Source organism: Rattus norvegicus, chromosome 9 (assembly GCF_021556685.1).
Source record: "Rattus norvegicus strain SHRSP/BbbUtx chromosome 9, alternate assembly SHRSP_T2T, whole genome shotgun sequence".
Taxonomy (NCBI): Eukaryota; Metazoa; Chordata; class Mammalia; order Rodentia; family Muridae; genus Rattus; species Rattus norvegicus.
This window is the reverse complement of record NC_141542.1, coordinates 4,346,503-4,358,507: the sequence shown is the minus strand read 5'-3', so window position 1 is coordinate 4,358,507 and position 12,005 is coordinate 4,346,503. Positions and strand designations below refer to the sequence as shown.

General features: G+C 39.3%; 1 protein-coding gene across 1 annotated transcript in view; it reads left to right on the top strand.

Annotated features, from left to right (window-relative positions):
- The window catches only part of LOC148003230 (extracellular calcium-sensing receptor-like), a 157,289-nt gene that overhangs the window by 26,256 nt on the left and 119,028 nt on the right, over nucleotides 1-12,005 (top strand). The window contains 1 exon segment of the mRNA XM_087569107.1: nucleotides 2,532-2,673. Within this exon segment, the coding sequence (XP_087425233.1) occupies nucleotides 2,532-2,673 (142 nt within the window).

Below are 12,005 nucleotides of genomic sequence, written 5' to 3'. Positions count from 1 at the left end.
AGAGAGAGAGAGGAAGGGAGGAAGAAAGAAAGAAAGAAAGAGAGAGAGAGGAAGAAAGGAAGAAAGAAAGAGAGAGGAAGAAAGGAAGAAAGAAAGAGAGAGAGAGAAAGAAAGAGAGAGAGAGAGAAAGGAAGGAAGGAAGGAAGAAAGAAAGAAAGAAAGAAAGAAAGAAAGAAAGAAAGAAGGAAAGGAAGAAAGAAAGAAACCTGGCATCGAGGAAACATAATATATCAATTCCCAACCACTGTGCCATAATTTCATCATGAAGTCTGCATCCCTGAAAGTTTCAATAACTTCCCATAAAATGTCACCAAAAAGGAAATAAGTGCTCACATGCTCCTGCCTATTTCAATATGTAAGAAAATAACTCCATTAGCATGGATAAATTGTCTTTCAAGTCTTATTATGTCCTATGTCATCCAATGTTTAATAATAACTTCAAATAACTTGAACAATTTAAGAATGTGGGGCATTAATTTGAAAATTCAGAGCCTGCCCCACATGTGGCCCATACATATACAGCCACCAAACTAAATATGATGGATGAAGCAAAGAAGTGCAAGCCAACAGGAACCCCGAGGTAGATCTTTCCTGACAGACACAGCCAGAATACAGCAAATACCTAGGCAAATGCCATCATTAAACAACTGAACTGAGAGCGGAACCCCCGTTGAAGGAATCTTAGAAAGGACTTAAAGAGCTTGAAGGGGCTAGAGACCCCATATGAACAACAATGCCAACCAACCAGAGCTTCCAGGGACTAAGCCACTACCCAAAGACTATACATGGACTAACCCAGGGCTCCAACCTCATAGGTAACAATGAATAGCCTAGTAAGAGCACCAGTGGAAGGGGATGCCCTTGGTCCTGCCAAGACTGAACTCCTAGTGAACATGATTTTGGGGGGAGGGTGGTAATGGGAGGATGATTGGGAGGGGAACGCCCATAGAGAAAGGGAGGGGGAGGGATTAGGGGGATGTTGGCCCGGAAACCAAGAAAGGGAGAAACAATCGAAATGTAAATAAGAAATACCCAAGCTAAAAAAGATTAAAAAATAGAATAAAAATTATAAAAAAATACAAAGAACTATAAAAAAAGAGAAAATATGCGATTTTCAAATGTCAGAGGGTGCTGATGGTATAATATCCTCTGAATGCAGGAAGCAATGAAAACTGCAGCTCTCTCCTCTCTCCTCTACAATTGTGACATTTGTACAGTAAATAGTGATATTTAAGATTTAGCTGACACTTTTCACCATAGCTAAATTTATCAGTATATGTCTTCATACAGATAAATGTTCATTTGTTTCACTGATAATTATAAATCTCAAATTAACAGTCAAGATTCACCATAACAGTGGATGTTAAGATGATCAACACAGGTGTCAGAAAATACAAAGGTAGTATTATACTAGTTTGACCACATGGCCTTGTATATCATGTTCCTAATCAACAATGTTTCATAAACTCGTCCTTAACTCATTAAGATTCCAAATTATTTTAACATTATGCTAATTCTCAGACGAAAATATAAACACATTTGCCTTCTAAAGGTATAATCTTTTATTTCTTTAATTTATTTTTTTAATTTATTTACATTTCAAATATTATTCCCCTTTCCAGTTTCCGATAAGCAAGCCCCCATAACATTCTCCCTTCCCCTGTTTCTTTGATGGTACTACCCTACCTACCCACCAACTCACTCTCTCCTCCCGGCCATGGCATTCTCTTATACTGGGGCATTAAGCCTACAGAGGACAAAGGGCCTCTTTTCCCATTGAAACAAGATAAGGCCATCCTGTGCTACATATGTGGCTGGAGCCAGAGATCCCTCCATGTGTATTATTTCGTTAGTAGTTTAGTCCCTGAGAACTCTGTGTTGTTTGGTTGATTGATATTGTTGTTCTTCCTATGGGGTTGAAATCCTCTTCAGCTCCTTCAGTCCTTCCATTATCTCCTTCATTGTGTTCCCTGTCAGATGCTTGGCTGTATAGGTATCAGAGTCTGGCAAAGTCTCTTGGGGGACAGCTATATCAGGTTCCTGTCAACAAGTACTTCTTGGCATCAGCCATAGTGTCAGGGTCTGGTAGCTGCATGGAATGAATTCCTAGGTGAGGCACTTTCTGGATGACCTTTCCTTTAGTCTCTGCTCCATTCTTTGTCTCTGTATTTCCTTTACACAGGAGCAATTCTATGTCAATATTTTCAAAATGTGTGGTGGCACCATCTCTCAACCAGGGGCCATGTGTAATCTCTGGATACAATCTTTATAGGTTCTCCCTCCGCTTTGTTGGGTATTTCAAGTAATGTCATCCCCATTGGGTCCTGGGAGTCTTTTGCTTTCCTGACATCTGGGACTTATTGGTGGCTAGCCCCAGTTCCTCATCCTGCATTACTCCACACAATCTTTTAAGTAACTCTAGGTGTTAATAACAATACTCCACCCTTCACTGCATAATATTCAAAACTCTGTTTTTATGATTTTTTAATAAAACACTGAACATTAGATGACACTTTTTTCATTCTTCTTAGGTCCCTCAGTCTGTATATAGTGAGAGTTGTGGGCCTGGATTCAGTTAAGTGACCCTAGAGGGCAAGCCCATCTGCTGCTACAAGTGCACACCTTGTGCAGACAATGAGATTTCTAATGAGATGGCTAAATACAATTTTATGGGTAACTTCCTATTTCTCCATAGGATTCCACAGCATGCTAGCAAATGAAAAAGATCTGAGTAGAAGTTAGATATAAATCTTTTTGTTTCTCTTTTAAAAAATTTTAATGTCATAATTCATTGCAATCCCCTTTAAAACCTCACCACAGCCATTACAAGTCATGCTTGACATAACTTTAATCCAGTGCCAATATTGGTATAGGAAGATACAATACTTTCTTCTGTACTTTTTAGTATTTTTCATTTCTCTTTTTCATTTAACATGTATTAATAAAGTATCAAAGATCGTTTTTCAAAATATACTTCAATGATTTAAGGAATCATTTAAGGCTCAGATCTGTTGCAACTTCAAGAGACTATTAACAACATATTTCTTGTTTTTAGTTGTTTGACAATTTCGTACAATGCATTTTCATCACATGTACCACTCACACTCCTTCTAGGTATCTTTTCCCTTCCCTAACTGCCAAAATTTGGAATTATAGAATCTAATACACCTCATGATACTCATCTATACTTATTTGTGTGCATGTCACTTAAAAAGGTGGGTAACTGACCATGTTCTGCACATTGAAAAGAACTTATTCTCCTCCTAGTAGCCATCAACTGCTAGTACCTCATTTTCTAGGGGTTGGAGAGTCTTCAAAGCTCCCTGCAATATCTATGCTGAAATTTGGTCTTGATTAAGCAAGCATGCATCTAATACACTTTTTCATTTGTTATGAATTTATGAAATCAATTTCTATGTGTTCAGAAAACAGTGTTATTTTGTAGTGTTCTATACACTGAAGATCTTGGTAACTTTCTGGCTTCTCTGGGATTAGAGTTTTACAGAACTTTTTAGTTTGTTACTGAACCCTTTAGGAAAGATTAGGGTTTGTGGTCTTTTAAGGAGTTGTACTGCTAGGGACTGGCTTTAGGTTTTAAACTTTCATGTGACATTCTTTATTCTGCTGCTGCTTTCAAATCAGCATTTAAGCATTCAACTTGTGTTCTAATGTGATCTATCCTTTGCTGCTTCCTTATTTCCTGCTAGTGTGGAAATGAACAAATACTCCAATTCTATAAGCACATACCATAATTATTAATTAATTAATAATTAATTAATACAATCCTGTCATGGTCCCCACTCTGTGGCTGGCCTCCAGCAGTCACTGTGGTCACTGGACTACCTTTCCTCTATCCTTAGTCTCTTCTTCATTTTTCCCTGCAGTTCTCCTAGACAGGAATACTTCTGAGTCAGAATTCAACAGAGGTCTGAAGCAGTGGGGGTTGAGAAACTGGGAGTAGCCACTAGAGTAGCCACATGTCAGGAAAGTAATAATTTCTCATGACCTAATGCAGATGAAATTTGCTAAAATAACCAATGAAAGGGGAGAAAGTACCTGTAGAGTCCATATTCAGTGTTTAGCCAAAGCCCCCACCCATCTCAAAAAGAAAAAAAAATTCCAGTCCAAAGGAAATGCAGGAACTGAGAGTGGAGCAGAGACAGAAGGAAAGACTATCCAGAGATTCTCTCACCTAGGAATTCACCCTATCTGCTGATGCCAAATTCATATAATATTACTGATGCCAAGAAGCATTTGCAGGCAAGCGCCTGTTATAGCAGTACCCTGAGATGCTCTGCCAGAGACTGACTAATATAGGCACAGATATTCTAGCTGACAACCATAGAACTGGCACAAGTATCCCAATGGAGGAGTTAGGACAGGGACTGAAGAAGCTGAAGGTGTCTGTAACCTCACAGGAAGAACAAAAATATCAGCCAACTAGACCCCCTTCCCCAATCCCACATACACACAGACACACAGATCACAGGAACTAAACTGCCAAGCAAAGAGTACACATGGAGGGAACCAGAGCTCCATCTGCATAACAGAAGATTGCTTAATCTGGCATCAATGGGAGGGGAGACCCTTGTTCAATTGGAGGCTAGATGCCTCATGTTAAAGGAATTCTAGGGCAGTTAGGAAAGAGTGGGTAGGTGGGTCAGGGAGCTCCCTTATAGAAGTTGGGGGTCGGGGGTACGATAGGGGCTTTGAAGAGGGGAAACAATAAAGTAGGATAACAATTTAAGTGTATCGAAGTTATTTTATATAATATAAAATACACATATATACATGCAAGATGAAAGCAAAAGTTAAGTTAATGGTTTGACTACCAGTACTAGCCAATTTTATTAAAGGCCGTAATGCCTCCCCCCTCATCAGATGTTTATCCAGCTAGATACCATCTTCTTGTCTCTATAAATGCTTGCCCAAACTAGGCTCATGGTTCCATCTTCCTGCTCTGTCAGGATTGGTGGGGAGCAGAAGCTCCAGGTTTAGTAAAGAGACCATATGGAGATTGCATTTGGTTCCTTGGTGGGCTTTTAGGATTCATAAACATTTCCTTGCACAACAGAATCTTTACTTTGGTGTCCTGTCAGAGGTGGTTAGAATGCATTTTCACGTAACAACAAACATAACAAAAGCCCAACTTTGTCAGGGATTACTCCTCTAGGAGACTGTATTTACACAATGTCCCTGACTTAAGCAGGGGAGGTATTTGAACCTCTTCATCCAGCCCGTGCACAGCTTGCTAATGTACACCACCTGACTTGAATGGTCCTCTTCTCACTAAAATGTGGAGTCATTCTCTTTTGTAAGGGACTATTTCATATGTATACACTTGCTTAACAATGCATTTTATGCTGAAAATGGAAACAATTTGTTCTGTACAATGGAGCTTTGTTTTGCTTTTTCGTTTCATTAGTTCATTCTCATAACAGCAAGTTTTTATCCAAATATAGTTTCCTTTGCCCTAAGGGAAAAGATACACTTTACATGTACAAATAAATAAAAGCTATATTAGTCCAATGATCAGATATGTTTGGCAAAATCCTCCAAATGTAGATGACCTCTTGTGTCCTTTCAAAAGTGCACTTTAAGTAATTTTATTGTATTATTTATTAATGTTGTTACTTTGTGTTGCTTAAGATGGCACTATCACCAATAAAGACACATTATAGATTTCTCAGCCCACAAAGTCCTAGCCCCATGATCATACCCACTTGAGTTTAATCCTCAGTTGCTAGGTAAATGAGTGTGGCTGGTGTAGTGGTGCACACCGGTAAAGTCAGTGTAGCAAGGTGGAAATGTGTGAATTCACTAGGGCAATATGGAGAGCCAGCCTAGTTTATTCAGAAAGATTCTGGACAATAAAGGCATTGTCAGAGAAAACAAGGTAGATATCTCCCAAGGAACAGTCTCTAGCCTCCCCAAGAATGCATATCCACATGATCACATGCAGATACAAACACACACATTCTCCTCTGAACAAATGCACCTGTAAAATATATGCATCTACTTAAAACAACCCCTGAATATATCGACCAGTACTTTATGCCAGTCAGACATTCTCCTCACTTCTTTATTTCAGTAATGTAGGCTTAGTAATCAAGAACCCAAAGAGGATTCAGAACTTTCCTCTATCTACATAACAGCTATGATACCTGAAGTACAATAAGCTCCCCGAGATTCTGTTTCTTCACCGTTGGAGATGAACCTCCATGTTTATGCATGGTTTGTCAGCAAAGGTTTCCTGTACTAGACTTTATCCCTAGTATGGTGATGCTGTAAAATGACAATTCTTTAGCATTGCTGCTTAATGACACTACAGGATCTGCTCTCATAAATGGATAAAAGTAGCTGTCATGGCAGGACTGAGATATTTTAAGGATGAGTTGTTACAAATTCAGCTTCTGATTGTTCTCTCTGACCATGGTTTGATGTTGAAACTCTTCGAACCACACACGCACGCGCGCACACACACACACACACACACACACACACACACACACCACTCAGTTACCACAACTTCCTCATTGAAGTCAGCTAATATTGATACTACTTTTGAATTTCAAAAAGCAGTAAGCTAAATAACCTCCTTTCCATTAATTTTTTTTACCCTACCTAGGTATTAGTAAGAAACACAGTATAATAGAAAAACCTATCTTGTTGACATGTGATATTAATCCGAACTAGGTATTTATGCTCACAGTGTTCAGAGTTGTTCAACTAGGTGGCTGGGCCTAACATCCCTAAAAGTTCCTGGAAGCCCTAAAAGGTCTATTAAATAGTTAAGTAATAGTGAAATGCAGAGAAAGGTTTACTCAATGTGGCCAAACCAGGAAGGGAAGAAATTTAGAGGTCTAATGATCCACATTACACCACAGTGAGAACTATGCATAATTAAGCAGTTCTGGTACAGGTGTAGGCCTGCCTATCAACAGCCATCATTATCTTAGCCTCTCCTGAAAGGGGACTGACAAGCTGTTAGAACTACTCAAAATCTCCTCCTGGGAAACAAGCAGCCCCTCTGGGAAGCATTAGTGCCTCAGCTTTTGAATTTCCTAAGCTAGTTACCTAGAGAAATGGCAGGTTCTTGTGACTGTCTTCTCAAATGCATGGTAGCTAAAGTGAGGAGCACAAAACTCTCCCTTTAGAATTCCTTTGGTCCTACAATGAGGGTTATAGAATGTGACCTGAAAATTATTAGGAATCCATAAAAAAGAAAAATGTAGGACTGTCACTGACATCTAGAGGCTACCGAGCAATCTCAATTTTCTAATACTCCATTGAAGTGGAATCAGGACAATTGGCTTTGCAGCAAGTCATAACTATCGCTGTCCTTCCTACAACTCACGAGTTGAGCTCCAGGAAGACCCTGATGAGGAAAGAGTTCACTGGAATAAAGGCAGCTGAAGACATTTGCTCCATCCTCTACATGTCGCTAATATCATCCTCAGCAAGAGGATGGTAAAGTAGTAGGCACTGGGAGGCCTAGGTCAACTTCTTTTGATGTACGCACAAGCCACAAAAGCAGAGGACTCTGCTCCCAACAACTCAGCTCCTTACATTCCCTCATCTCACCCTGAGAAACGAGGGTTTCAGATATAATTTCTTGTCATGGAAATCTGGTAGACATCTTAGCAAACTGTTGTCCTGTCCTCAATACCTGAAGTCTTTGTCATAAATAATGAGAGTCCTTGTCTCACCATTACTGGTACCACTGTTCATGAATCTCTAGGTAACAGGTTTCCTGGTGACTGAGTTTCTCATCTGAGGAAGAGAATTTATATGTTACCTGGCTTAGAAAAATCAAAAGGGTGATTCCTGTTTCCACATTTTCCATACTACCTTCTAGGGAATCAGTGAGAACAAGCAGAAGGACATTCTGAAACCTTCTTCAGAGATCTCTGAGAAGAGATGCACAATTCTGCCAAGTTGCCCAGACTCTTTTTTGGAGTCCCTACCATATGTTGTTTGTCTCTGGCACTGTGACTAGAAATCTCCTCAGAGCCCCTATGAAGATAATTTACCTATGTGCCTGTCTGTCTCTCTGTCCACACTGATAACAAACCTTCTAACAAACATCTTACCACCAACAATCCAGCCCAGTGTTCCCCTTGAGTCCCACAGCTTAGACATTTAAAAATGTAAAGGAAGGAAGAACAGATCTCAATTGAACTGTGACAGGGAATGAAGTCTTGTTTACAATTTGGAGACCTGGGACCTTATATATGTAAGTCCCAATTCTTTCTATTGCTGAGATAAAACACCTAGATCAAATAGAAGAAAGCACTTAATATTTAACTTATTATTTCTGAGGGTCAGAATCTATGATTACAGAGTAAAGAGCTGGTAAAAGTAACAGGTCATATCTTGTTTTGCAAGTTGGAGACAGAGAATGCTAACTGAGAATGCTGAGATTATTTTGGACCTCAAAGATTGTGCTAAATGACATACCTCTAACAAAAAACCACCTCTACTAATACTTCTCAAATGGTTCCTTCAAATTGAGACCATATATTCAAAATAGGAGCCCATAGAGCCCATTCTCATCCAAACAACCATAATCTGGTTTGCAGTCTATGATAGTGTAATAAGAGATAGATTCGAACTACAAAGATGCATGTCTCGGGAATAAAATACTTGAACTTGCCAGCAAAAGTAAGAGCCATCAGGAAAAATCAAGTCATTCTTCTTCTATGACCTTTGTGTTAGCTGTCACCCCAAAACATTGTCCAGACACTTGGGTTTAAGTTGATTCTACTTGTAGCCAAGTTGACAACCAAGATCAGCCATCACACACACCCTGAGCTTGCAGAAAGGCAGCAAAGGCTTTATCTAGACCCGGGCACAGAGAAGGTTGAGAAATACCATCTGTCTACAACACTTCCTAATGGGTCATACTACTGAACAAAGTATCTGACCCCATGCATTTCATGGCTGTATGACTACCTCATTGCTGTCACAGTACACCCTCATGTCAAGTAAAACTATCAATGCTTCAATCTCTATGTAATGTCCTTGGCAGGAATAAAGATATTCTAAAGAGACAAGGTGAATCTTGCTTTAGCTATCTGGCTGTGGAGATGAAGTTCTCTTAGGATTTGGAATTTCTCAAGGCATGAACTACTTACCGTCTGTGGAGCAAATCTCAAATCTAATCAGAATGTAGGTGGTACCTCCTATACTAGGCTACCAATTTAACCAATACTTGTACCAATGTGGTTTATTTAATACGTGTTTAATTATTTTCTTCCCTAGTATGTTACATTATGCTAAGTCTCAGAACCACTGATAAAAATAGAATGTGTAAGATAGGTTCTAAATTAACTGACCATACAGTGGTAGAAAGGAAGAAATTCCCAATGAGTGCCTTTCCCTTATCATATGAACCTGAAAAAGATTATAGGTCTGGCCCTTATTGGCCAGTCTTGTGCCATCCACAGGAATCTACATGCAAATTGCACTCCTTCCCTGTACTTGCTTTCTCTTCTCTCCCTGATATTAACCATGCAGCTGGATAAAGTTAAACTCACCTTCAAGTTATACATCCAGAGCTGGATGTTCATGACAATTGTAAATACTATCAAGTTCACACCTTATCTTTGAACACCTAAATATACCACCAAATTTCTTTATAGATGAATGCAAGTGACGCATTTTGTGCTATCACCAACTGGAGATGCCCTAACTGATCTATCTTCATGGAGGTACAGGATAAGGTAAACAGAACTGTTCTAAAGTCTATAGAGTATTACACCCTAATCCCCATATAACGTGCTGTAATAAGCACTCAATGGCTGTCCAATAAACATTTTCCCTTTTTAGTGACTAATCATTTTCACGGAATAATAATCTCTGAGGATACTCTTTGAAATGAATTTCTTAAGGGCCTTGATTCATCCATAGCTACACTGTTGAAAACTAAATAACAGAGCCATCAGGAATTTCACAGACATGGGCAGCCCTTGATTTGCATGCTCTAAAGGTTCCCAGCCTCCAACTGCAGGGATGTGTTTACATGTAGTGCCAGAACTTGAGCTGCAATCTCAAGATATTAGTTCCATAAACTGAAAATAATTTATGATAAATAATCAGATCAAGTGAAAACCTGAAAGTAGAGAAGTTAAATAAGAAAAGATGGAGAGGCAGTCAGCCTTTGAGGTTCAATGTCATGTGGAAGAATATTCCCCAAGGCAATGTCTTTTTCAATTTTACTCCCTCCAGGGGCACTTGAAAATGTCAAAACTACATTCCAAGTTGTAAATAACCCCTGACTTATACTTTGTGTACTCAGGATAAGAGTCTGTAGATACACGGTTTTTGAGAATGGGTAAACTCTGTGTTCAGTCATATCTCACTAGGAATCTTTCATCTGATAGGCTCCGTTCCAGAACATTTAAAAGCATTACAGATTGGAAATATAGCCTCCAATAACCCACATTCACATTATAATGATCCTGGGCCACATGTCTCTGAACTGCTCCACCTCACAAAATGTGTGTTAAAGGTATGCATTAGAGTCTGTGCATCCCTAAAAAGATAGGCTTAGCTATGCAATCTCTGTTGGCAAATAGATAATAGTGAAAGCAAGAAAATCAGGACTATTCAATGCAGCCTCATAATGAAGAAAGAGGTGGAGGAGGAGAAGGGGGAGAAGGGGGAGAAGAGGAAGAAAGAAAGAAAGAAAGAAAGAAAGAAAGAAAGAAAGAAGAGGAAGAAGAGGAGAAGGAAGGAGGAGAGAGAGAGAGAGAGAGAGAGAGAGAGAGAGAGAGAGAGAATATGTGTGTGTGTGTGTGTGTGTGTGTGTGTGTGTGTGTGTCTGATCCAGGGATAGTCCGGTCAATCACTGACCCATCATTATTTTGATAAACACATAGCCTCTACCCTTGATGTCTGAGTAAAATTATGAAATGTCCCTGGTAGCTGCAAAAGAGACAAAGTAGCTGCAGCTAGTTAAGAATAAGAGAGTGGACTAAGAAAAAAAAAGTCATTCCCAGGTCAGGATGCTCCACTTTTGATAAAGACTCCCTCCTTGTGCGATTTTTTTTCTTGATACACCCCCTTTATCTTGACCTCAGGGTCTCTCACCTACCCTCTTGCATCAGAAAGTTTCATCGCCCAAGCTCTCATGCTGGAATAATGATTCTTATGGGCTTGTATTGGAGTTTTGTTTCCTAGTGGTCTCTGGATTTTTTTGCAATCTTGGTACAGCAATGTCTCGTTCTTTACATTACACAAGCACAGTAGGAACCAAATCATCTCTTTCCCTTACATATTTAGGTTACAAAGACCACTCAACCCAGCATTACCCCAGAACACCACACACAGTGGCGACACAGCAGAACACAACATATGCTATAGGCAAACTCAAGTAATTTTAGCCATATCTATTCATAACAATAGCCAAGGGGAAACTCTGAACTTCTGCTGACTTACTAAACTTTATGTTTCCTAAAAGTGTCTTTGTTTTTGTTTGTTTTTTTTGTTGTTGTTGTTTTGTTTTGTTTTGTTTTGTTGCTCTTTTTGGTTTTGGATAGTGTATCTCAGCTTCAGGTGCAGGGAAGCTGGGGGCCAAATTTACAATGACTTCTTATACCAGCCAAAAACACTAGATTAGTAGTTAATGTTCTTGTCATGAAAAAATGCCTGAGAATACCAACTTGCTAAAATAAGGGTTTATTTTAGCTTACAAGTGTGGGTCCAGACCATCAACATTGAAGCCACGTTAGAAAGATCTTGAAGCATCTTGTTGAATTATATCCACAGTTAGGAATAAGAATGCAAAGAATTCTGTTGATAACACTACCTGCTTTCTTATAGAATAGTTTTGCCTACCACTGTGGTTATTGCAGTCCAGAAACCCCCTCACAGACATGTCCAGTGGATTATGTTCTAAGTGAATCTAGATCCTGTCAAATTGACAGAATTTATCATAACGTTCAGTATGAACCTTGCTTATCAACTTCACTTCTTAGCATTTTCTTCATTGTAAGACCATG